Below are 27,897 nucleotides of genomic sequence, written 5' to 3' on the forward strand. Positions count from 1 at the left end.
AGAGGGAGATTATCATGTGCTTCATTTATTTTTACAGGAAAGCTGCATGCAGTTTTAAAGGTCATAAAAGAAATTGTAACTTAGAATGGAAGTAGCTTTACTATATGTTGTGGGCCAAGAAATATTCTTCAGTCTTTGGAATCCTTTAACCCTGCACACACAGATTTTGGAGTGAAAAGAAGAGGTAAAGAAATAAATTTTTGCTGGGTGCCATCCCATGTTGGGGTGGTTGGGAACTTGCAAGCTGATCAACTTGCTAAGTCAGCTCTCACCTTCCAAGAACACAGATGATGTCTACTACCATATCGGGATGTATATCCCTTGGCTGTCCTTTTGGGAAAATATTTTAAAGAATAAAAAAATTCTTAGTATTACGTCATCAGTGTCTCCTTTGTCATATCCTTATATGCCAAGGAGACAAGAAATGGTGTTTTGCAGGCTTAGGATTGGACATTCAAGACACTCATGGGTTCTTGATGTCCAAGAAAATCCTCCATATATATATATATATATATATATATATATATATATATATATATATATATATATATATATATATATATATATATATATATATATATATATATATATATATATATATATATATATATATATATATATATATATATATATATATATATATATATATATATATATATATATTATGAGACTCCTTTTAAAGTTTTGTTTATTTATTTACGGTATCTTTTTAATTTCCTATTTAATTTTATACGGAGTCAATAACCTAGAAAGTTTAACGCCAGTTTTAATAGCCACAAATCAATCTCTCATAGTGCAACTACGAGATTTTCCCCCTGTTACACCTTTCAACCCTTTTACTCGGTTTCCCTTTCGGCGCTGAATGACCGCATAGGTCTCAGTGCTTGACATTTGGCCTAAATTTTATATTCCAATCCATTCCATAAACGAAGTTAATGGGGCTTATTTTTTAAGGCTTCCAATTGTCATTTCTCTTTAAAATTTTGTATGATTTGGATTTGCTAATCATGCTATGAATAATTGAAAAGTTAATTAGTTTAGCAGCTTGCTTTTTCTGATTTGCTTATCACGTTAAGCTAAAAACCCTTATGAGCAGTCAGCAGACTAATCCAAGAGGGCAATTTATGCGAAATGTGATAAATCAATAAACACGAAAGAATAGCAAGTAAAGCCGAAACACCTGTGCCGTTGTTCTTAAGTTCAAATGAATGTCCCAGTTTGGCATTAGACAAATTGCAAAATTAACACACTGTTAATGATGTCCATGAGGTTACAACGGGACACAAGTTTCTTCTCACACAGTAACCATTTTTTTTAAATTGCTATTCTAAAATCATACACAATTCACATTAAATTTTATCGCAGTAATTCTCATTAATTATAACCAACTTATTGTCGCATAGTTATTATAAGAGTTTTAGGTTCCCTACTACATTCGTTGTACAACAATTGAGGTACAACCTCTGGCCATAAGGAATTATCAGAGATGAATAATTTAAAAAAAAATCGTCAGTCACGATTTGAACATTAGTTATTTTTGTGATATAATTTAATAAATAACTTTACATTAAATGGGGCGAAGCAAATGCCGCGTCTTTTAAAACTCGTAATCAATACAGGCGTTGGATGGCGTCCCAGTTTCCATGGCAACGCTTGACTTTGAAGCTACAAATGGTGCTGGGCACATTCGTCAGAATTTTCACTGCCAAATATTCTCCATAAGAAGGAAAAATGTCAGATAAAATGTCAAGGGTCCCAGACCATAATAAAGCAGAGCAGGTTATACTGAATCACATTGCTAGTTTTAGACGACGATACAATTCCTTGTATCCACGAGGACCGTTGTTACTTCTGACACCAGAAAATGAGAATCACTGTAAGGTAAGTTAGTTCTTGTGGATGCTACAGTCTGAAAAATATCAGATTTATTTGAAAAAAAAATTTCACGATGAAAATCATAACGCAAATTCGCCTGTTGTTGGATATGAAAATGTCTTAGTCACTTGAAATTGTAGGAAGGTGGTCATTTTCCAAGATGTCTACCGTTTGACTTTTAATTAAATGTCTAAGTTTTGCCATCAATACTGGCTGGACTTTCATATTAACATGGTTTCGGCCTCATTCATTAACAAATCCTTTGGACATTCTTGATACCAGGTGTGTTAAAATATCTGCAAAGAAGTCCAATATGAGAGTCATTTTCAAGCTGACCACTGTGTCTATCAACCTCAGTATTTGTTTACAGTTTGAAACACTGAATGTCGAGTAGCCTAACTGCTCGTTTTATCAGCCATTGCTTCAAAAGATTTGTTTTTCTACTTTCTTCAAACAGAAGAGCATCATCAGTTTTGTTGTACCTTCTCTGTTACCTTATGCACAGCTGCTCAACGTCACCAGCGCAGCAGAAGTCCTGGCTGATCTTATCACTTACTCGCCTCCTTCAAAAAGTTCTCCCATGGTAAGTGAAGACTTTAAATTTGCGTTAACATAAATCAAACCATGGAACAATAAATACCGTTTTTTCCTCACTGTGATGAAAGGCAATCGCGTGGATGGCGCGCCTGGTTAAAAACCAGGAAAAGGCCTCACCCCAATTATTGTATAACACCCTCGTATGTGAGAGGTATCATTACCAAAAAGATCAGCACAACCAGTTATTATGCTTCAGTTGCAGAAGGAGACAGTTGTTTGTTGGCTAAATATAATTGGGGGGGGGGGGTTTGACGAAAACAAACTACCCAGCTTCCTCTTCATATAACTTTCATAAAATTTCACTTGTCAGGTAGAGTTTAAATGTGAATACAACATTAATTAGATTAATCAGATTACTTACTTGTCGAGATATTCACAGTGTTCCAAAACATACACATTTGAAAAAGAAAAACAGAGGGTATTAAAAAGTTAACCAACTTAGAGGGAAAGAAAAGGTTAAGAATAATGAATAAATGAAAGAATTATACGAAAGACTGTTCAGAAGGATGAAAAAAAGAGGGAAAATGAAGAGAAATGGATGGTAACAACTGGAAGGAAGAGGTCAACAGTAAAAGTAGTTTTAAAAAGGAATAGAGGATATAGTACATGATAACATGCCTGCAGCATAAACGTTATACTGAACTAGAGCAAATTATCTATCCATTAACGATGCGAAAAAGCGTTGAGAAGGACAAAAACTGTGTGCACATTGTGTGGGGTAGCAAACAAAAATATTTAATGCACTCCATACCAAAATGTAAAGCACCAGACGAAAAAAGAGTAAAAGCAAAACAGTTACATTAGTGGAAACTTCTTTTCTGCACAGGAAAGAATAGAGGAAAGGAAAGACACTACACAGAATGTGGAAGGAAAGAGAGACAAAAAAAACCTAAAGAGCCTCAGGAACGAAACCTAAAGAATTCTTGAGGTGCCGATGCATAAGTGTTACCTCGGCCCTGACATGGACCTGGGAATGTTTTCGTTGACCTGTTCAATGATCGTTGAATCCGTTTAATTTATCTACTCAAAGGAGTCTCACTAGTTACTACCATATGGAGATCAGGTGTACCATATGTGCATTCTTGGAATATTTCTGCTGTTTGCTGATTTTCATGGTATTGTGACCGAATTTCCTCTGCTTGCAGTGTAAAAGGGTAGATCTAAGTAATAGATACAGGCAGGTATTTAGCAGAAATGGCAGTTTCTTATAGTATTTTGGTTGCTTATTTACAAATTAACGTTATTATTGGGGGGTCGAACGTAATTAACCCCAGAAGTCCACACAACAAGTGTTTTCCATACGCGATCTTCCAAGACAGAATACAGGTACGCCTGTTTGGAATGGTTCATATCACGTCCGGCAAGTGCAATAACCTGTTAGCGTAGGGATACCGACCCCCCCCTCAGGCCAGTACTAAACACGGCGAAGGGACATTCCATTTGGCCGACAACAAACAAATGCACTGCCAGTATCAGAAGCCCAAAAAGTGTAGAAAAACGAGTTTCCAAGGTTAAAATAGGCGTGGAGGTAATACTTAGAATTACTGTGTAAAAGCAAATGTATTAGCCTAGCCTAGCCTAGCTTCTGCAGAATTGAACCTTGTGTTAGTTGTAGCCTAATTAGGGAATGTGACTTCTACCAAAGGTGTGAGGAAGGTTTTGAGTGGTCAGATGAGGTGATGAAATCGATTAGGTATTGGAAGAAGAGAGAAACGAATAAATTGAGAAGGCAGTTGATTAGAGAGAGTCATAGACTAAGTCTTTTCCTTTCCCTCCTATTTCTGCACTTGTGCCTCCTTCCCTGGCAGCATTTTCCCGAGATGTAACCGAACGGGCCTACCGGGACCTTTAGCTGAAAAAAGCAGGATGCCATATCTTAAAAATTAGCCATAGAATTTTCTTGAAAGTCTGTTTACCACACCCAAGTTACTGCAGAGGTACTAATCTAACCTAACCTAGGGGCATGGTACAAAAACTGGAGCTGGTGCAATACTAGCATGTATTTCGGGAATCTGCACCCTGGCAGACCTCCCTCCTCCTTTTACTCCTCTACCAGTTTCACTTCCTGATACTTGCTGCCTTTTAATCCTCCTTCCAGTTCAGGAAAAGGAGATTGGTAAATTCGAACAGGATGTAGGCTTAACATTGATTTTAACTTTAGTTGGGCAATTGCTCCAGTTTGGCTTGAGTAAAGAACAGTGGTTCCTCCCATGGTGTGCACCTATTTTCACGTTTCTCCTCAAGAGAAGGTGTGCCCTCGTCTGTCTTAAACCCAGCCTCAGTCTCCAATTCCATATCCTTCATATTGTCTCTATTCAGAGAAATTTCAAGTGCTTTGGGAAGAAGTATCCTCTCTGATATTAAAGTAAGCAACAGAGAAAGTCAACAGCTAGGATCAAGGCTCTTATGGTTGTCTTTTTCTGGTCCCCAAAGCTTCAAGGTGCTAGAGACCAGTCTTAGGCCAGGTATCCATGACCAGGTTTACCTTCCATTTCACCAAAACTGACGAATTAATGGCATTACCTAAAGTTCTTACGACTGAATGACAGCTGATTGCATATGTGGATGAGTAACCAATGATTTTATGACAATTTGCTGATTGATTTTACCTGGGAAAGATCTCAGCAGCTCATACCAGAATATGAATAAACTATGTATAGGCCTAATTCATTTCATTTTTAGACCATGCAGAGCTATTTGTAGACCTTTGTGAGTCCAAATCATATAGTAGAAAATTTTTAAAAATACATCCATGTGATACAGACAATTTGGTATAGGCCAAGGCCAGTGTCCTGTCTTTTTATGAAAGGTGTTACTAGTGAAAGTAGGCTTCACGGCCCATTTCATAAGCAACTGAACCAACCCCCAGTTCTAATGTAACCTTATTCATTAATATTGTATGAGAATAGACATATCTCTTTAACAGGCAATATTTTGACCATACTCTGTTATGCCTTTTTGCTCCTTTTCTATTTTTAAGTGAATTGCCCCAGTAGCTAGTCTATGTAGCTCCACCTCTTCATCAGCCAGGGGAGTTTCCATTGCTGCCGTATAGTGTTGCCACAACGAAGGCTAGGCAAGAACTGAGGGTGATGACCTTAAGTTGACAATCTGACTGACAATTCCACTCTTTTCATGTGGATGCTCCTCCATTAGACAGTCATGGGTGAACTGACAGGTAAACCTGATTGTGAATACCCGGCCTTGGACGTATCAAGTTCAACCGGTTTGTCAAGCTCACTCCCTTTTCTGTGGAATGACCCAGCTTTGACATAGAAGCTGGGCAAAAGTTTGCCTGACTGAGCAGATGTTCTTTTAGCTACACTAACACACTATCCTCCTCATGGTGTGGGAATCAGGTAATTTTAACAGTAAGAAAAAGAAAAACTCATCATAAATAATAAAAATTTTTATAATGAAATTTATTGTTATGATATTTACCCACTGTTAAAGTACAACCCCCACCCCCACCCCAACCTCTGCACACTTCAGTGGATTGTCAGGAAGAATGCTGACTAAAACGGAAACATTGTGCACTCACTTGGTGGGAAACATTTGAATGAGACAGTCCATCCTGGTCAGCCAAGTGTTCTTTTTCCTTTGAATACCAATTGCACCAACGACATGAAGGTGTAAACTAACTTGAACAGTAGGTAAGTATCCCAATGATTGATATTATTTTAAAAATATCAATAATTTGCAACATATAACATTTCTGTAAGCAATACCAACTTAGACACACACACACACAGTTGACAGCTTCTTAACATAAGGACGTAATGTTGAGACTCAGTCTTCGTAGGACTCGCTAAAATTTTGTTAAAAGTGGCTTGACAACCAATTAGTACATGTACCATGAAAATTACTTAATAACATTACACGTGTAACTTGTACGGCTATCCGTGAGAAATTGATTAAGCATATGCACTGATTATACTTGTGTGAAATGAGTGCAGTAGTCAGTCAGAGCTCAAAAATAATTATCAAAGTAGAAATAAATTAAATTTTTTCAAATCTTGAAAGAGAGAGAAAAATTAATTGAAGAGAAAGATATAGGAAGAAGTGAAAGATAGTTCTAAATATTTCAACTATTTTCCATATAACAAGAGACAATGATCTTAAGGTATTTTAAGCTAAAGCATACATTATGCAGAATTATATCACTGCTGACATTGATACAGTAATAAAATTACTACCATTGATTGTTTCCCAATATGCGTTAGTGTTATAATTGTTTGTAATTGAGAGGTTTTACCATCTTTAATCTGAATATTTTGCAATTCAAATATCACACTACACAGCCTAGTCAGTTACGTCAGCCAGCAATTGTGATGGAAACACAAACTGGTGAAGGAGCTGAGTGTGCCATAGTACTAGCCTCTGTATTGCTGGGAGCAGGTTACCAGGCCTTTGTTGTCCAGGGACATGCTTTAGATTCACTTGTTTCTGCAGATACTTCAACGAAAGCTTGTCCTTATCTTGACACTGAAGAAAAGGTAAGTACAGTATCATTGTAGTACATTAGCTGTAGATATCCAATTCAGATGTTACCCAGTATGCTAGTCTGCACTATTACTGAGTGTAATGTCAGCTTAGTCTGCACTTTTACTGAATGTAATGTCAGCTTCAATTGATGTCATTTATGTACCAGACAACAATGTTTATTGTTTAAGTGAAACTAGTTTTGATCTTAACTACTGTAGTAATGCAAACCAAGGTCAAAGTTCTCAAGAAAGTACTGTTTGAAAGTGTTCTGTATGACAAAAGGGATAAACTTTTTTTTCTTTTGCAAAATACTAACAGGAGAAGACTGCTTTAGAGGACACATCCCCATCCAAATACACAGTGAGACCACCGCCTGATATGAGAAGTAGATATAATCTCATCATGGAGGAAAGGGCTAGGAGGAGGAAAGCATTTGAGGAAGAAGAAATGGCTAAAATGAAGAAAAAGAAAAAGAAGGACCAGGATGAGGTACAGTAGATACTACATTTTTTACCTTAATATAGTACTGTAATATAATATAGTACTGTAATATTCTAATGCTTCCTTCCATACATTGATTAACTGACTAATTAAATGCTTATTCAACTTTTACAAAACAAGAAGACAACTGCTAAGATTACTAACTTTCCATTTTCACTAAACAGCAGATATCAGACAGTAAATTATTCTTTTTTTTATTATACATAAACAATAAAGAATTAACAGATAGTTCTAAAGCATCCTCAGTTTATATTCATTGGGTAAAAGATTAAAGTAGTATTTTCTGTTTGAACTGAAAAGAAATGTAAGAAAAGAAATACTGTAGAATTAAAATATATCTCAGTGCTTACATGGCCAAAAATAATGTACTAAAATATATGCTGTGTTAGCAACATTTAAAAATGGTAATTCATTCAACAATGATAATTTAACTCACAGAAAGGTACGGTAGTAGTATATGTTGTTGAATAATAGATCAGTTAATGTATAATGGATGAGAAGTTGTGAAAAGATGACAATAGCGCAGGCTTACAAAGCATGACCATATTTCCTGGTGACTGCAAGCACAGTCATTTCCTTTAACTTATTTTCAAATCTAAGTAGCACATTTTCTCATTTTCTTAGATACTCATAAATACTATTACGATTTTGGGTTTCACCAAGAATTTTCATTTTTCAAATTACTAACCACCCTGTACCTGTATTTATCATCTTCAGAAAGTCTGACAAAAGCAACTGAAGTACATAATAATTATTAGCAATCATGAATGATTCATGCAATTGATAAAGCTGTTTTCTGCCTACAGAGAAGTCCCTATTTCATGGCTTTTCTCTTTTGTTGCAGGCAGAACCAGACACTTCAGTGGACCTGTCATCATCTCTTCACTTTTGGGTTTTGGTCTTACCTCATGATCGTGAAATTGACAACCCTACTTTTGTGGAACCAACAACGGGTGAAGTAATACCACTGATTCCTTCTGTCAATCATTCATACACATGCATTCATGCTGTCTTCAATCAAAAGAATTACTGGGCATGCAGACACTATGAAAAACCTGTCACAGATGATATGGTGAGAATGAATTATCAGTTCTAACAGCCAGTTGGTATAAACAAATAGAAATTTTTGCAAATTCTGTCCACAATAAACGTGACTACTGTACATGTATGCTAAAACTAACTTTACATAATATCATGAAAAATGCATTCTTCTTAGAATGATTGATTTTATATCTTTACTCAGTAACTTTGCTCATGTGTTACCTCACAGTTTAACCTCAATGATTGCTCCATATGGATGGCACTTATGGAGGAAAATCAGTTAACTCCACCAACACCTACTAAACAGAAGCAACCTGCACCTTCAGGAGAAGAACCTGAACAACATGAAGAAAGTGCACAGGTGCAGCCCCCTAAACGGAGTGGGAGCGAACTCTCAAGCTCTTCTAGGGTTGCACAGGAGAGAGATAGGAAAAGAAAAGAAAAAGAACTAAAAATTCCAAAGACTTGGGCAAGGCCTGTTGTCATCAAGGAGGAAGGTACAGTACTACAGTAATATTCAGCTACACACTTTGCATATTTAGATAGTCAAGACGAATGACTTATTTATAAAGATTATATTTTCCCAAAGACCTGAAAAAATTAAGTGAAAATTATCCAGCTCAGTAACCCAACTACAATTTTCTAGCACTGCATCTGCGTTTTCCAAGAGGGTGGAGAGAAGAAAAGTACAAGCAAACACTTGTTCGAAGGTATTCTCCTTTTACACATAAATGTGGAGCAACTTTAGTACTTACAATATATTCCACAACAGGTGAGTATATACAGTAAATTAAAGTAACTAAAAGGATTGCTTATGGTATTTCATTGAGATTTTTATGGCCAACATAGTACAGTACTGGAATTTTGAACAACACAATAAAGTCCTTATTTTCAGTTTTCTAGGGCCACAAATGTTTTATGAAAATTTAGTGTGCTATTTTTTATCATTTTAAATCCGCTCATTACATAAAGGGGCTATAATTTGAGTTTGATTAATTCATGATTCAGATGAGGAAAGTGTTCAAGTGTTTATGAAAAAAAGCTCTTCTCAATTCATATACATCTCCATAATTTCTTGTTACTGTACAAAAGATGACATTACTGTCCTTTGATGCAAGGTGCTCCATCTGAGATAAGAGAACAGTTTGAGAGACGAGAGGACGGTCTTCTGACACGTGTAACAGATCTTGTGAATGGCAGAGTAGTGGAAACGTTTGCTAGAAGTCGTAAAGACACGCTGAAGTGTGAGTATTCGTTTCTGGTTTCTTTTGGTGAAAACAACCAAGACTGCACTGTATTCAAAACCTACCTAAGAAATATAAGGTATCCATACCTTATCAATAAGAGTTAGACAGTGAAGGATATTAAAATATAATCTTTATCGATAAGAGTTTGGCAATGAAGGATATTAAAATGGTAATTCCAGAATTCTCAGAGTCAAGTGAGTGTCTGAGGTCACCTGAAAGCACATCTGGAAAAATCCCTTCGTGCAGAGTTTTTAAAATTAGAGATGACCTGCTGGTCCATGGGCTGGATCAGAGGAGTAGGTTTAGGTGGCAAGAACTTGATGGTTATAAAACTATACTCCTCAAACTAGCCGTCCTGTTCTACCTACACAGTACCTGTATTTCTCAGAAAGATTCACAACTTAAAAATATTCAAGATCACCTATCTGCTGATGATTTATACAAATCCAGTTCCTGGCAGTCTCAGAAACAGTAGATTTCAGTGTTAGCTGAGCCATCCAAAAGTGGAAAATTATCCACAAAAGAAATGTTTTATACCTTATTTAAGGTTCACTCACTGCATTCAAGTATGTAACCTGAATCAGTGAAAAAGATGAAACTTTTGTCAATTTTTCTAGATATAAACATATATTTCATTGCTTTAGGACTATGTACAGCATACAGCTAACTTGTGAACACTGGACAGTAACTACATAGTTATTTCTTCATATCTAATATATAGTAATTAGATATTACAGCCATTCCCACTCCATCAGGGTAATACTGTAGTCTGCTATATTTGATCCATTTGGATAAGTTATATATCTGGTGTGTTCCAAAATGTTGCATTTCATCATATTTTCTGGTGTAACCTTCTTTCATACTTTAGCTGAAGAGATACTAGTATGTGCTATTGTGATCCCTCCTGCTCTTACTTCTGTCACATTATTTTTGATATGAACTAATTAGTCTTCTTGCACAAAAACAGATCATGAATACTGGAGGTCTCCTTCATCGTTAAAAGACAGAGCCACAGCAGATGGAGTTGGTAATCCTTTATCAGCTGGGACAAATAAAAACCACACAGACAGCAGTGGAAATGACACATCTAGTCAAGAAACTTTCATGTTCCATTCCAAGTTTCGAGTGGATGCATTAAGGTAAAATATTTGACTATTTTTGAAGATGAGATTCATATGCATAATAACTTTTTTGGGTCATAGCACTAAGTAAGTTAGTGCCTTAAGTTAGGTGAGGTTAGGTTAGGGGAATTCAGTTAGGATGCCTCTCTGTGATTTACAGCAATCTAGCAGCCCAGGTTAGGGAAAGGAAAGTTGCAGAATAACAAAAAAAAAAAAAAAAAGGGCTTATCTTGCGTTACTAGTAGTTTAAAGGTGTAAAATTAAGCAATCACCCACAATTGTTGGATGGAGAAGGAGGGGGAGTGTCTTTAAAACAGTGATTTCTGATGGAAATTAATGTCAGAATGGTTCAAGCCACACCAAACATGGCAGACCATACTTTTAACTTCAAACAACAGTTTTGAACACTTCTACATAATTACCAGCTATCAGCAGGTGTAAAATTAAACTATCACCCATAATTGTTGGATAGAGGGGAAGGTGGGAGAGAATGTCTCTAAAACAGTAATTTTGGATGGAAATTAAGGTCAGCTTCTGAAATAGTACACTCTTCCTCTTGCCATTCTTTCAACCATCCAACCCTCTGAGAGCTAAATAAATTAGCAGTGTCTATTAAACTACTTAATAATAATAACTGGTATAGTAGCATAATAATAATAACTGGTATAGTGGCATGCCACTCAGATGTTGTGGGTTCGCATCTCCCCAGGACAATGAAAAATCACTGACTCTGTATCACGATCAGTTACTGCTGCAGTGTGGGGTCTGTGGTGGGAGGCTGAAACCAACATTCTTTGGAAGCTTGAGTTTCAAGTCAATGGCCCCTGTGTGCTTGATCCATGTGAATAGGTTTCATCTACTGAAATAATAGTAATAATTATCTCACAACTGTTTTACTTGATTAAAATTCCCTCTTCCAAATCTTAATTGACATAGCTCTCCATAACCATATCTTATGCCATTCCTCAGTTCACTTTTCCAGGTATACCAAGCATTTACCCTTACACTAATATTCTGCTCTTACAGTATCCTTTATTGTGTATTCATATATTTTTTCGTAGATGCCTCTAGAACGTGTCCATCAAGCAGGAGTACTTTACTTTACATTCAGCCACTCGATAGCACATTCACGAATCTAAAAGCACAGTTCTTAAAAAAGTGGCACAGAAAAACAGACAATTATTTTCCAGGGGTTAACAGATTAACATCATGCTTTTTACTTTGTCACAGGAGTCAGCCTCTTTTAGGAAAAATTAATTATTGTTTTGTTTTTGTACCACAGTGAGGTTATTAATGTTTATGGGTAAATGTATGTTAGCTGGGTAATGAAACAAGTTACATGGTAGGGTGTTGAGGTAAGTTTAAGAGTTATACAGTACATATACTGTAGTATGTACTGCACAGAAACTCATGCAGGAATAACAGAGTTCCATTCGCACAAATCAGAAATACAATTTAAGTGAAAGTTTATAACTGTGATGATGCTGATCTGAATACAGTTCTTAAAAGCCAGTTACTATAAACAAATAAAAATTTTTGGAAAGCCTACCCACATTAAACATGACTACTGTATATGTATGCTAAAACTAACTTTACCAAAGATCTTGCAAAACATATCCATCTTAATTTGTTTGACCTTCCTTATAAATAAATTTGTTATGTATTGGGAAAATTAATCAGACAATCTAACAAAACATTGAGATTACATTTACTGATGGTACAAGATTTCTTATATTCAAATTTATTAATTACAGTAGTTTTTTAATTGTTTATATTGGGAATTTGTTTTATCAGTTTGTTAACAAATAATTGACAGTTCTAGACAAAATCTTTACACTTCATACAAACATTTGCAAATGTAGAAAAGTGCCAAGTATATTTTCTGAAGTGTATGATAGTCCACAACTGTCAAACTCTAATTTTAATCTTTTTTTAGTAGGAGCTCAGCGCTATGCCACATGTATCAGTACTGTATACCTAAATTTCTTATTTACTCCATGATGTATGAGCGAATACTCTGAAAATTTTCAATACAGCCAGTCACATTTAAGAATTTTTAAATGAGCACCCCAAGTTAGTGTATGCTCAAATTGTGTTTCTTCTGCACAGGGGATTCATTGCATTTGATACTGGGTCTGGTTGTGCTCAACTAAGGTGACATAAATGAAGAGTATAGCAGTCTTGCTTTTAGGAAACTTGATACCATTTATATCCATCCACCCAATTTGTAATGCAGTCTAAGGAGATGTGTAATTCCCTCTTAACCAAGGTCATTATTACTCATTTAAGTGAGGTAGAGAGGTAATCTACACAAAGGATGTGGAGAATTTTGGAAAAAATAATGGTGGCTGTTCTGCATATAGCTAGGGCAAACAGTGTTAATCTGCAGGTTCACATGGATTCCAAACAATGTCCATAAGTGGAACAGTCACAGTACCGTATATTGTTTCCGAGCTTACAAGTAACTGTAAGAACATTTTTTTTAATTGCAGTACAGTACTGTACTAGAATCATATTCAAAGGAATACATGGTACAACCCACCACCTTTGAACCATCAGCGCAATAGAGCAAGTAAATGCCTTATGATTCTACTTATTCCTTAATACATATTCTTTATTTATTATTTTTGGCATCTGCAAATAAGTAGCTCTCTTATACAGTCATTTTTTAACATATTGCTGAAGATCAGCCATAAACTCAAAGCTTTAAACATTTTTAGGTGTCGGATCATAGGAGGAACTAAGTGGCGTGAGGAATATGATGAGCGTGCAGACCTTCTGTTGGCTCGAACTGTCTACTTTGCATCGTCTGATCCTGCACCTCCAAGGGCAATTCAGGTCACTACAGAGGATTTTGTTTGTATACTTGACAATTAGAACCTGTAATGATATTCTACAGCTCACAGGCCACTATACAGCATTCTGCAAAATTGTAAGAAATATAGAGTATACCCTACTGTATTCTGTTCATACAGAACATGCATTGTCAACAGAATTGTTGACCCTTAGAACAACCATATTAAACTCCTTGAATTGGGCACCAAATCTCTACATGTAACTAAATATTTATCCCAAAAAAGCCAAGGTTCAGTTGTAATTACAGTAATTCTTCTGGTGCAGTCTGGTATTTTATCTCTTTCCTTAATGGTTTCTCTCAATTTGCAAGCAAGTGTGCCCTTTAGTCAAAATAAGATTGACTAATTTAAAATAAATTGTTTGGTGTCACAACTGCAAAGCTAATCAGTGTCACTAATCAAGTAATAAAATCATATAAAATTTTTATAAACACCCACACATACACTATCAGGAAATAATGCTGAATAAAGTATATAAAAAGAATTAAAAATAATATAAATATCATAAAATTGTAAGCTTAATTAAAATCTGTCTGTACCTGTACTTTACACAGGAGTACAACTCTCTCTATAAACTTAAGTATGCTGTTGTGTCTAAGCACATGATATGTGAGGTAACTGCCACACCAAGTCTTATAGAGAAGAAGCATCTTCTTAAGTACTCAAGACTTCTTTCAGAAAGAAATCTTCACAAAATAGCTGGGCCTGCTCAGAATTAAAAGATCTGTGTAAAACATGTATAACCAAGTCTCAGTCAATATAAAGCCATCTCCCAAATTTATGGAAAACTTGCCTAGTGATTTTCAGGTTTCTGTCAGTCGGACCCTCCCTTGTCTGCTGTCAGCACTGAATTTTTCCTGATGTTAAGGAAATAACAGGATAGGAAGTGCCATTATGGAATTACCAAGCAAAGCTTTATCAAATAGCTAGTCAGCTCTCTTACTACCTATACTACACAAATATATGCAGCAACCCAACACAAATTTACTTCTTAAGCTCTGCAGCTCAGTAGGAAACATCCATTCTAAAATGTCTGAAATTAGTGGATCCCAAGGTTAACAGCTCCTAGTGCATCCAATATGCTCCTTGAATTGCTAAAAGTAGTAAAATTCTCATTAATCAGACTTGAAGGTACTTTAATTGTACTATGAAGCTCGGCAGTAAAAATAGATGCCCAGCCTGGAAAACTGCCTCGACTTTCCATTTTAGGAAAAAAGAGCTCCAAACCCAAAGCCAGCAGCAGATTTATTTGAAGCTGTCATTATATATTGCCATTGAATTCCTATGCTGTGTACTCTAAAACTGCCAAATATAGTGCTTTATCTGAGTTACCTTGGAGGAATAGGATGAGTACAGTACAGTACCTACAATTCCTCATTTCAGATAATTCCCAGTGAGAAATAAGTTTACCCAAATCATGGAACTTCATGAGAATTTTTTGTATTTTGCAAAGTAAGTTTCATACTTGATTGCTGGGCTGGTTAGGGAAGCAGAGAATCTCTAAAACCTCTACCAAGAATGATGCAATGTGATTTGAAATAGGAGAACCTCTTCCACATCTACTGTCAATAACCTCACATAAGGTAGCTCTGGGAGAACAAGTACTGTATATAATCTTGATAGTTACTTTTGATCTGCACCCCAAGTTGTATTTGATAAAACCTTCAACAAATCCCAAAATTTTAAAAATATGCCTTTAAAATGCACCCAGTGAGAAGCCAAGACATGTTTTATCAGATTAATTCAGGAAAATTTATGTACAAACCTAGGTTTGCATTGACACCCCTTACACAGCAGTGAACCAGTTCAGTCAGTTACAGAAAACTGAGTTTTGTGATTCAGCCCAATTCACTATTTGATTAGTGTCAGGCTGTATGCAAAGCTCAGCCACTACCATCCTTGAAAATGAATCAGCAAATAAACTAAAATTTAGTACATACCATTTAGGACTTTTTTATCCCATTAATGGCTAATATAAACAAGGTAACACTTTAAGGACTATCTTGTGCCACACCTTGACATCTGATACTTGATAATATTGACCTCACTGGTACTTAAAACATTCTAAACTTTAAGACTGTCATATGTAAGTGGCAATTTTCTTCTAAGATTTCTGCCATGAAAATTGATTGAAAATTATCTGGCATCACAGTTATCAGATATAGATCCAGTCACTACCTGACTTACGAATGAGTTACGTTCTGGATGGCCGTTCGTATCTTGAATTGTTCGTAAGTTGGTTTTTACTATGTAGTGCATAATTTTTGTCGATATTTACATTCCCAAGTTAACTCAGGAGTCACAGAGTATACTATGTTCACTGTATTTTGAAAACATGCAGTATTATAAAGAATCACTTTGGATTTTAGAAAGATAGAAATGAAAAAATAAAATTTTGATTCAAGCAACATTCAAATTTTAGTATTTTTTCCATGCTTTGAAAGTTATGAACTTGGAGAGATTGCAGGAGCAGCATCTGACATTGGAAATTCACAAAGCAAAGAATGCACACCACCATTCATTGAAAAAAATACACACTAAACGTTTCCTATGGGGAGAGGAAATATAGAAAATGAGAATTCATTAAAGAACAAGTTATTTTGGGAAGATAGAAATAAGTAGGAATATTTTACGAGTACAACCAATATTCTCATGATTTTAAGAATACATGGTAGTTAATCATGAGAATACTCAGGATAATCAGGGAAAGGTTTACAGGAACAGATTCTTCTTCTTCCTCATGTTCTTCTGTTCTTTGCAAAAATTCTTACTAGCAGAATAGGTGCGCAAAGCAAAATTTGAACTTGGGGGTGGCGGGTGGCAAAGGAGAGCACTCCAAACACAATTTTAACTTGAGACCCTGTCTGTTCGTATCTCTGAATGTTCGTAACATGAATGTTCATAAGTAGGGTGGTGACTGCATATAGGTAATACAGTAGTCCAGATTAGAATACCAGCAAAAAGTTAGGTAAAGTCAACATTGAAAATATCAATCCTTGGTTAGTTTAATTGAGAGAGAGACAGAGAGACCTAGGCATCTGAGCTGAGAGTAATAACAGAATTTAGGGTACAACTTTCAGCAAATAGCATATGGTATGATTACCATCATCACCATAGGAGGAGAAAGCCTTTCAAATAATACATACCATTCTGGTATCATTGGATGAGATTTCTTAGCGTAATAATCACGTAGTTTATTTTTCTGTTTCTGACAGCATCAGATGAGAAATTATACAGATTACCAGTATTGTATAATATATGCTGCATACTGAAAATCAATGAGACAAACTTTTTTCCACAGAGAATTGAGGAAGAATTTGACTGTCCAAAGAATGTTGAGCCCCACACAGCTGTACAAAAACGAATATTCCATACAGCAGAAGGAAGAATCCTTCTCATCTACCATTATGGTAAACATCGTTTGCTGCAAGCTACAAGGTAAGGTTATGGCACTATTGCTTCTTTTACAAGGAACTATAACAACACTATGCTTCACATTAATTTTCAGTAAAATAAAAATATAAATAAGTGTTGGGGCACTAAAACATTATGAGGGTCATTTAAAAAGTATGTCGTCTCATCCAGAAAGACAAGCGCTAAAACCACTCGTGTACCTGACAAATAAGTCCTGGCTTTGAATTATATTTATGAATTTTGTTGTGCTTTTTGTCTGAATATATTACATAATCCTTGTGGTTTGAGTGTCATGCTTTATTCAAAGCTCATATTATAGTATATCAAGTGAAATAAATGGTGGCCCTTCATAAAATTTGTTGACCGAATTATTTCAAAATCAAGCTTTTCCAACTTGTATTTGGAAGAGTTTTGAGTACCATGAACTGAACCCAAGTTATTTCCCCAAGAACTCAACTTACAGTTTGGACAGACGAGCTGATGAGTTTGTTGTATTTGGTAACCATAGTCCAGCTCAGATCTGTATAGAGAATTGTGTAATCTAAGTATGGATTTTGTATCATCTTCCCTGTTAAAACTTGAAACAGCTAAACCAAGTAAAACATGGTTTTTTTTTTTTCACTTTAGTACCAGCTTACAATATTGGGAGTTTTTTGCTTTGTTTGTAGTCTCCTTAATATGCTTGATGTGAAAGGCATATTAAAATGTATTACAAATTCAGTGTTAACGATATTTACCATTGTGGCAGAGGATGGCTAGTGTAAAGGTACTTTGACTATCTCAAGTTATTTTCATCTGGAAATGTGGGTACATGGACATTGCTGAAGCCTGATTGGTTCTTTTGTTGTTTCACTAAAATAGCTGTATTGCAAAATTTCATGCAAATTTGTTTAAAATGTGCATTTCGAAAATACACTACTCCCTTATAATCTTTGTTATGGGGCCCTACAGTGGGAAATGGGTTTTTGAGTGGAGGAAAGTATTAAATGAGTGACACACAGGAATGTATTCTAACATCCCCAAGTTCTGATTCTTATTAAAGTAAGGTTTATTGAACGTACTCAAAGTGAGAACTCTCACTAGTTAAGTAAAGAACTGGTGACCTAGGTTATGCTAGGTGGGAGGTCCAGGGCAGAGCAAAGTTCCTGGGACCAGGTAAGGAGTTGGCGTCCAAGGTTAGATTTGGTTAGGTTAGGTCGCAACCCTATCATGTATTTTAATTTAGTGTCTTTGGTCGGTTAGGTTTGGTAGGGAGTCCCTGGAGAGCAAAGTCCTCCAACCCCGGCAGCAAAGGACCTTACGTTCATAAGTTAGGGCACAACCTCATCATTGCTTTAATTTACAATGCCCTGTTGTAGGTTAGGTTGGAGATCCATGAGGGGCAAAGCGTTCAACCAGGTAAAGACCCGGTATCCAAGGTTAGATTTACTTCGGAACAAGATTTTTCAATTTATTAGTTTTTTTTTTATTCATCCAAGTCTCTTATCATAAGCTTTAGTTCGAAATATATTATTAATAATTTAACAATATCTTAGGATCCTGTTTTATAAGGGTCATTATTATTAGTAGAAATTTATATCACTCTGGGCTATCGTGAATTAACAGTGAATAATATATCTGTTATTTAATGGTAATAGATGATCTATATAATATCTCCAAGTATTTTTGTCTAAGTCTCCCTTCTGTGAAAGTATTTTGCAAGAATTTTTATTCGTGTAAAAATAAATTTTTTTACTTACAATTTTACATCAGGGTGAATTCTATAGTTAAGGTTGCCATTATCATCCACTGCAGGTCATTCATCAAGCCAACTGACACTCGCACCTCAACTTTAACTTCTGACATGACACATGGTTTTCAGGTATGCTGAGGTTTCCCTTTTTGTAAAGTAAGTATTTTTTAATACTACCTGTATTAAATGTCAGAATTCTTCAAAATCTCTTGTGCACTTGTATACCAATCTCACTTTGAATGAAACTATAAACAAAATTTTGCTATGCAGCCTGATCCCAGCGTAGAGGATGTTCCCATGCCACAACTGTGGAACACTTTACAAGAAGAAATGGAAGCAGAGGTAAGAGTAGGAGAGGAAGTTCGTAAAGGAGTTGAGGAAACAGCAACATTGAGGGCTGCAAGGGCTAATGAAGAGAAGAAAATAGTTTTGGTTCCAGACATATTTGATATCGACAGAAATGAAACTGTACAGTTTATACTGAAACAGGTAATAGGAATTAAGTGTCATAAATATTGTCACTGTGTCACTAAAACCAGAAAAGACCCAAATAAATAAAAGTTGAAAACTTTTTACTTAAAATCATATTGTCTTGTATTTTCTATTAAACTGATTGCTTTGATGTCACTGTATCTAGTTTCTTTTATCAACTAAAACTAAAAGATTACAAATATAAATTAGAACGTTATACAAAAGGCATATTTCTGTGAGCGGTGTAATTCCAGCCTATCGATAAGCAAATATTGAAGCTATCAATGATATGTAACTTCAATTGCAGCATCAAATGTATGAGTTCAAGAGTGGTTTACGAAATATAGCACCTAATTGAGTTAATTCTTTCAGCGTCAATACCAAGAAGCCCACCGTGAAGAAACTGAGAGAAAAAAGAAAGAAGAACGTGAAGGACGTGTAGATACAATAGCACCTTACATGCCACTACTTTTGGTAAGTCTTTACATTTTCATCTCGTTTGTTTCAAAGTTTATGTGTTTTCACACATGTACACAACCTCATGAGTAACTTATTGTCATAAAAGTCTCATCTGACTTCATACTATTCAAAGAGATTTTCAACATTCTTCGGACCAAATCTATCCTAATTATTGCCTGTGAATGGCCAAAATGTTACAATGTATTCAAGGAATCTACTGTCTAACCTGTCATGATGATATTACAAGCCAGAATTTTGCTGTTGTTGCTTATGCCTAATGTATTTATAGGCCTGTTGGAGGATGGTTTTTCACCAAAAGTGGATCTGTATGGTAACTACTAAAGTTCAGTTGATAGTCATGGGCATTTTCTTTTACATAAGGGTAATTGATTGATAAATTTTTAAATTCCCTGATGCAAGAAAGGCACAGAATGTAATTATGATGTGCAAAGCTGTTCTATCCATATCTAAGGAAAAGAATGGGATGCAGTGAACCCCCATATTCGTGGGGGATGCGTACTGCCCCCCCCCCCCTTGAATAGCCAAAATCCATGAATAGTTAAAACTCAGAACTGTCCATTTTGATAGTTTAAACACAAGAAAAACCCTGTAAAAATGCTTATACTTCAATAATTTAATAGTTTTATCACAAAAAGTGCATTTATTCATGAAAATACAGTAATTAGTGAATACTTCTCGGTGAAAAATACCACGAATGGGTAGATATGTTCCACAGAGAAACCTGCGAATCGTGAGAACGCGAATACGGGGGTTTACTGTAGAATGAAATGAGACAAGGCTGATAGCCAAATTACTTATTTATTGAGGAATGCAACAAATCACCATCCACATGTACTGTAGACATCTTTACACAAATATACTTTCCAGTGTTGAGTTTTCTGTGGTGGAGCCTCACGAAAATATCCACTCCTTGATCAAGATCCACAGCATGTCATTGCGAGTGTATATGTGCACAAGGCAGATAGGGTGGAGAGGAAAGGTGAAAAGTCACTCAGGGAGTTGATGGGTGAGGGTATTGAGGGAGGGGAAGTTGACAAAGGCATATTCACAACAATTAACACACCAAAATCTCTCTTAGAAATGCACTTCACCATGATATTATAAGAGAATAAAAATAATTTTTTCATAATCATCAAGAAAGCAGGACATCCATATAATTTTTCTTATTTAGACTTTCTCATAATATGGGCCTTTCAACTTCAACTTTTTTTTTTTTTTGTCAACCCCTCCCCACTCCCCAGCTAGGCTAGGGCTCTGATTTATAAAAATTTGTTGCTCCACATAAAATATATTACAACCAGTAAGCACTGCTTTTGTCCCATTGGGATGGTAGTAGCCTTCTGGGGTTTCTCTAAGACAAATTGTTTAATGTAGTATATACTAGTTTTCTTTCTCCCAAGCATGTTAATAATGATTTAGCCCTTCACCCATAAGCACCCTGTATGGCTATCTTTCATATGCTTTATTGCGTATTTCAACAAGAAAATTTCATTAACAGTTTGTGACTCACCTTGAAGAGCATTATCATCCACATTGTATTGAAATGTTTATTACTCTGCTTGGAACAATTTAATTTTTCGTGTCTTTTAAAAATTTGCTAAATTAAAGATCTTAGTATGGAATTAAAATTGTCAACTGAACTTTCTGGTATTTGATGTGAAGTAACTGAACTCATACTTAGATTAAGTCACATAGCCTCAAATTTGAGGCGCCATTGGTAGGAATCTCTCCACTGGGATAGCAGCCTGGAATTTTTGAACCATTATTGCACAAGTTGGTTGGGAGGGTTAATTCTAAGTCTTATTCTGTACCACTTTCTTTTTACCAATTGATTCTGGAAGGTACTCAGGGCCCTCTTCCCTTTGGAATAAGTACAGGGAAATTCTTACCTCCTCCCACAACTCACACCTTTTCCCATGGCACAACACTTCGAAATAGTATTACATCCCTATTTAAACTTTGATCATCAGCAACAGTGAAACTGCTTGGAAGATTGCTTCTACAGTTTCAAGGTATGGTCAAATGAATAAGACAGTTCTAAGTAGTCTGAGCCCATGTAGTACAGTATGAGTTTTGGATCAATTCCAGAGTGTCTGGGTCCAACCTTAGGGATCAGTAACTGAATTTGTCTGAACAGACAACATACAATTTTCTAGACAAGTATATTGACTGCCAGTTTTAATGGAAGACAAGAAGGTAAAAAGGTTCAAGTAATGCACTTCATTTATGAAAACCAGATGTATATGAGCTTCATTACAGATGGCCCCATTTTTATTTCTAGTAGTTTGTACAAAGATTGAATTGGTTATTTTATGCTCTTTGGGCATGATTTATTTGACTGACTGGTTATTATTAGTCATTTCCATGATTCATGTGTATCAAGTTGCAGAAATGGTCCTCCAAGAGAGAAAAAAAAAGTACAAGTAAATGTTTTGTAATTCAAAATACCTGCACATCTTTCTCTTACAGCTTAAGGTTAGAAGCTTTACTTTTCAGGGAGACGATGCAGACATGGGACCAGATATGGTTAGAGAAAGATGCTTACAAGACTTGAGAGACAGATTGGCATTAAGGGCAAATTTACTTCAAGACAGACTTGACCAGGTTTGTGAAGTTTGACATTCTAGTGAGTAATGAATAACAATATAACAATATTAAGGCAGAATAAAATTACCCTTTTCATGTTAAAATTACTGATAATTATTCAAAATTCTAGGCAAAAGCATATGTGTTAGAATGCAGAGAAGAACTCGGTCGTCGAAAACGTTTAGGTGCTGAAGAGAGGTCTCTGTTAACAGCACGCACTACGGCTGCTGAGGCTTCCCACCGTCGTCTGAGGGCACAGCTAGCTGCATGGAAGCATGAAGCTTCTGAAAGATATGACTCTCTTACTGCTCAACTTGATGCTAATCTTAAGCTTGGACTAAAAAATCTAAAGAGACCATCAACATCTGTTTCAAGCAACAGTGGTGCATTTTAATTGAATTAGAATTTTTTGTACAGTATCCCAAAAAATTTATATCAATGTCACAGGAATTCCACAAGAAAATGTACCGAATCGAAAGTAATTTGTATTTTTCGTAGGATACAAAACTGTGCTTTCGTAGGTGGCATACTCAGCGCAAAGTGTGCTGTGGCTGTCCTAAATTAAAAACAAATATGGCTTACGAGTCACCTGTGACCTGAGCTGGGTTAGCTCGCCCATTTTGAGAATCAGCTTGTTTGCAGTGCCGCTTAACTCCATGTGTGGGAGAGATTGGAAACACGTGGAGTGGTAGAGGAGAGTAAAACTACCATATGAAAGCATAGGTTCATATCCTAGGAAAAATACAAATTACTTTGAATTTTATATTTGTTCTTAAGGGAATACGAACCTATGCTCTCACAGATGGAGCCTCATCAATAGGTGTGAGGACTGATCTGTTCAGAGTGGTTGGTGGTGTTGGCCATGACGTCCAGGATGTATTCCAACCAGAGGACCACCCCACTATGCGTGGTGATGTATGACAGGGCATGCAGTTCTCCCACTCTTGGCTGAAGTGAAGTAGAGGAGGAAGATGGTTTGCAAATTCAGGTCCCTGTCCAAAGCTTTCTTGAGAAGTTTGAACAGAGACATCCTCAGGAAGGAAAGGACCTTGACCATGTCCCACTTAGAACCTCAGTTTCCTTTGGGATAACTCTTCTAGTGTTTGATGACAGCGGACAATTCTCATGCATTTAACAGATCAATCCCCTTTGGTCTGAAGATGTGGGCCAAGGTGGCTCTGCAGCCTGCAACTGCAGTGATGGAATGGGTCTTCTACCACAGATACACCAGGAAGTCCACTAACTCCCTCACAGTGGTCTTGAGTGGATTGCACTCCCTCTTACAGCACCAATTACAGAAGACTGTCCACTTTCCCGGGTACACTCTGGCAGACGAAGGACGAAGTAGCAGTGATTGCTCTAGCAGCTCCAACAGTGAAGCTGGAGGGATCCTATGCTTGTAAGTTCTTGTCATTGTGCTCCTGAGCAGGTTGGGCTAGAGGAAGCTGTCTTGGGACATCTACTAGGAGGTGGAGTAGATCTGCATACCACTTTGCCTGCGGCCACAGGAGCACCACTGTCATTTTCAGCTTACTGAGTGAAGGCTTATACATTCATTTTGTCCCATGGGTGTTGGGAAGGTATCTAGCAGCACTGATCTCTGTTCAGAGACTGGGGAGCAGTACAGTACAGGGGGAACTTCGTGTTCCACACTGGGGCGAACAGGTTGATTGTCGGCCCCTGCCACAGTTCCAATAAGAAGTCCATTACCCTTTGGTGTAGGGACCACTTGGTGCCTACCACCTTGTCTGCCCTACTGAATTGATCAGCAATAAAGATTTTCTTACCTTGGATGTGCCTGACAGTTAGGTCTAGATCCTGGGCCCTGTCCATTCTAGAATCTACTCTACCAGGACATTCAACTCCAGGGAGATGGTGCCCCCTTGCTTGTTTACATAGGCGACCACCTTGGTGTTGTTGCTCATGGCGACCTCTGACTTTTGACAACTGGACTGTCTTCAAGTTGATATGTTCCTCCCTCTCTGTGGGTCTCCACATCCTGGAAACACACACTGTTCAGATGTGTGCCCCCACCCCCTTCAGTTTGCATTTGAGAATACCAACATCTCCAGTGGGGGTTAGCTGAGTGGCACTCCCCGCAGGTGGTTTGCAAGGTCTCTCCACCACCACAGGTCCTCTCTGACCCCGGCAGTCATTTCAGTTGGCTGCAACGGGGGTTTCTGTGGCTTCTCCCAGGTTCATCTTCAACTGCCACAGGAGTGATCTGATGTGTGCTCTACCCGTAAGGACTAACCCTTTCAGGGAAACTAGGTGTCCTACATCATGACCTAGCACTGTTTAGCTGGTTGCTGGGGTGAGTTGAGGAATGATTCCAATACTCTCTCAGATTGACAATCCTCTCATTTGATGGATAATCCCTCTCTGCCATGGTGTCAATCCTCATCCCCAGGTATTTGATGATATGCTTTAAGGAGAGATCTGACTTTGGCAAATTTACAATCACCCCCAGGTCCTTGCTGAGTGAAAGGACCTGGTCCCTGTGGTGTTCTGCTTCAGCGACTGAGGATGCTAGTATCAGCCAGTTCTCTAAGTATCTCTGCAGTCTTATCCCCTTTGTGTGTGCATCCACAACAAGCCTAGCTGGAAAACTTGGGGGACGACTTATGGCGCCAATGCCAGTCCGAGCTGAAGGGCCTTGAACTGTAGACTATTCCATGGGAGACAAACCTTGAGTACTTCCTGGAAGTTTCGTGGATGGGGATGTGCAGGTAAGGATCATGCAGGTCTGTGGACACCATATAATTTTCTCCTTGATGGATGCCAAGACAGACAAATCTAGGACTGGTCACCACCCTCTGATGCCTTCTCCACTAGGAAAGGGCAGCTTTGGAAAACCGTTTAGTAACCATCCACAATCCTCACTGCTTCCTTCTTGGGCATGATCACCTCCTTTGCAGTGCCATCCCCTTAGCCAAGACATTCCAGTAAGAAGGAAAGGAGAAAGGGGTCTGATGGGGGTGATGCCACTCTGAGGGGCAGTTTGTATCCCTGGCTCAGGACCTGCACCGTCCACTCCTCTGTCCCATATTGCTGCAGGGCATTCCACTTGACAGCTAGTCCCCCCCCCTCCCCTTGTGGCATCTCTGAGGGAGGGGAGGCCAATGAAATCTCACCTGGAGCCTCCCCTCTTCCTTGTCCTGTTCCTACAGCAACCGGGGGAGGGCTGAGAACTGCAGAAGAGATGGCTGCTGTCTAATGCTTTGTTCTTTGGTCTGGACTGGTTCAGATGTTAGAACCTATGCTGGAGGGGAAGACTGCCTGCCAGAGGAGGATCATCTGTGCTGATGAGGGAGTCTATCTGCTACTCTTCGAGGAAGGGTTGTTGGTTTTGGGGACAAGGCCTGTGAGAACAGGGTGTCCCACAGGTCTTCCCTCTTAATGTCTACTGCCTGACAAATTAAGTCCAGAGGTAAGTACAGTAGAACGGAGAGTCGAGGAAGGGGCTGTTTCAGAGGTCGAGATAACTTTCCAGAGATGCTTTTCTGTACAATTGATAGGGCTTTTCTCTTGAGGATGACATTGCCTCAAAGATAGGGAACTTGCTTCACTGTGTAGGAGAGGGATCTCCCTGACAAACCCAGGAACTTTCTAACCATGGATCACTTTTCTGGAGGGACAATTCCTTTCGGCTCCTTTATCCATGCCCCCTGACAGATATCCAGCCAGGAGGTGGATCATAAGGCTTTTGCTAACATCAGTTCAACAGTCCCCATTTTGGTGTTGCTGAGATGGGTTCCTTGTTGCTTGAAGTGCTCTAGCGGGTGTTGCCAGCCAGCCTGCTGAAGTTTAGGGCCAACATCCTTGGAACAGCAAAAACATCCTCCAGAAAATTGTACTTGGCCTCCTGGAGGGCATTTATCCAACTTCAGCACCACTAGCGAGTTCTCGAAACTTGCCACTAGTCTGCCTCCCACATGACTCCATTTATCAAGGGAGCTGCACTGACTGTCTCTCTCAGGAGGGGTCTCTGCCAGTAACAAAGCAGGGTCAGGTCACCTGGTTCTGCTGGAGGTGATTAGGCTAGGCCTAGAAGCTATCTGATCTACCTTACAAATTCAGCATATCTTTTCTCCTCTTCTGAGACTCCCAGCTGAGAGGGTTGATGACTCTGTCTCCATCATGTAAATCCCTCATTGTCTCTGCTCTAGGGTCCCTTCCAAAGGAGGTAGCCAAGCTGCTGGATGGAGGGGGTTGGGGCACTGTACTGCTGGACCCACTGCTGATATAGTTCCTACCCTTGGTCCTGTCTGCTGGGGACATGTGGAGTAGACTGGTCCTTAGTGCCTTCCTCTGAAGAAGTAGCTGGAGGAAGGGCTGATGTAGCTGCTGGAAGAGTCGTTACCAGGGGAGGCCTAGGTGAGAGGGCTACGAGTAGATTCTCTCAACGAACTGCCCTGCTTCTGACAACTTTACTGGTGGAGAGCCAACCAACACTCCTCACACGTGGTGTCTCTCATACACTCTCATCCCCAACAAGAAGTGCAAAAAAGTGCTGATCTGTTACTGGGGGCAAATTTATTGCAGGGCTTGCCCACACAACGATGAAATTCAGGTTTCATATCCTCCACTGTAGCCATATGAAACAGAGAGGGAACAGACAGTGAACATGGGTATCAAACGCTAGGCACACAAGGGAGGTTACTTATGTGGCTGGGTCACACAAAGGAAAAAATATACAAATACTTCCATTCTGCACTAAAATGCAATTTACACATCACTAAAGTACATCTACTACAAGGGGAAGATGCTGCTGCAAACAATGGTCAACAGACAATTGCACACTGAGATGCCTGAGAGCAAAATGGGAGAGCTAACCCAGCTTAGGTCACAGATGACTCATAGGCCTACTTGTTAGGCATTTGTTTTTAATTCAATTTCAGTGACTAAGTAATATAAAGTTTATAATGAACTGTTTTTTTTTATCCTTTAAAAATGTTTGAAAAACCAATCGGGTCTCTGATTGCCGTTTGAGTAATGACTTTTATTGCAAGTAGAGCAGGGGAGAAGGCCAACATCCAATCCTAATGGGCTTGAAAGTTGGGTCTCCTGCTGCTTCTTATGTCATAACTCTTATTGCAAGTAGAACAGGGGAGATAGCCAACATGCAATCCTAATGGGATAGGAAAAAGGATGCCACCACTGTCAATTTTAAGAATTCTATTACAGTTCACTGTAGTGACTACTCAACAGTAATGGAAAGCCACAACACTATACAGTTGACAGTCAATAACTGATTATGATTACATTTCAAACATTTGTAGGGACTGACATACTGGCATCTTGCAAATGTGACCTAATTGTTTGACTTTGGTAAATAATGGACATTTTCACTATCGGGCAAAAGCTAACACTTGATACCAACATAAATTAAATGACCATGAATGGCACGCTTCTGAGGTGTGACTGAGAAGTTCAAAGTGGATGCTAATTGGTGATGAGACTTTCTTTGTTGTTTCTGTTTACTCTGTAAA

At 37.9% G+C, this 27,897-nt stretch overlaps 2 protein-coding genes across 6 annotated transcripts in view; one reads left to right on the forward strand and one right to left on the reverse strand.

Moving 5' to 3' along the window:
• The first annotated feature begins 2,312 nt into the window (after nt 1-2,312).
• lobo (lost boys) lies at nt 2,313-27,033 on the forward strand. Of its 3 annotated transcripts, none has more exons than XM_067111772.1 (15): nt 2,313-2,458; nt 6,774-6,968; nt 7,276-7,446; nt 8,303-8,530; nt 8,729-8,996; nt 9,146-9,271; nt 9,618-9,743; nt 10,714-10,885; nt 13,588-13,705; nt 17,024-17,160; nt 18,931-18,997; nt 19,139-19,357; nt 19,712-19,813; nt 22,316-22,423; nt 22,536-27,033. In XM_067111772.1, the coding sequence occupies exons 1-15, from the start codon at nt 2,456-2,458 to the stop codon at nt 22,797-22,799; spliced, it is 2,304 nt and encodes a 767-aa protein (XP_066967873.1). In that variant the 5' UTR covers nt 2,313-2,455; the 3' UTR covers nt 22,800-27,033. The 3 variants fall into 3 exon arrangements, with proteins under 3 accessions (XP_066967873.1, XP_066967871.1, XP_066967872.1); XM_067111770.1 differs by lacking the exon at nt 2,313-2,458 and adding an exon at nt 3,396-3,587; XM_067111771.1 differs by lacking the exons at nt 2,313-2,458; nt 22,536-27,033 and adding an exon at nt 3,396-3,587 and having other exon boundaries at nt 22,316-22,438.
• The window catches only part of LOC136843402 (uro-adherence factor A-like), a 48,444-nt gene continuing 34,228 nt past the window's right edge, over nt 13,682-27,897 (reverse strand). Inside the window, exon 7 of one of the 3 annotated variants that reach the window (XM_067111768.1) lies at nt 13,682-13,789. The gene's annotated coding sequence lies outside the window, so the exon portion shown is untranslated. Of the gene's footprint in view, nt 13,790-20,596; nt 22,690-27,897 lie in introns of those variants that run through there. The other 2 variants (XM_067111764.1, XM_067111767.1) reach the window with 2 other exon arrangements.

This window comes from Macrobrachium rosenbergii, chromosome 11 (genome assembly GCF_040412425.1).
Source record: "Macrobrachium rosenbergii isolate ZJJX-2024 chromosome 11, ASM4041242v1, whole genome shotgun sequence".
In the NCBI taxonomy this organism is placed as follows: Eukaryota; Metazoa; Arthropoda; class Malacostraca; order Decapoda; family Palaemonidae; genus Macrobrachium; species Macrobrachium rosenbergii.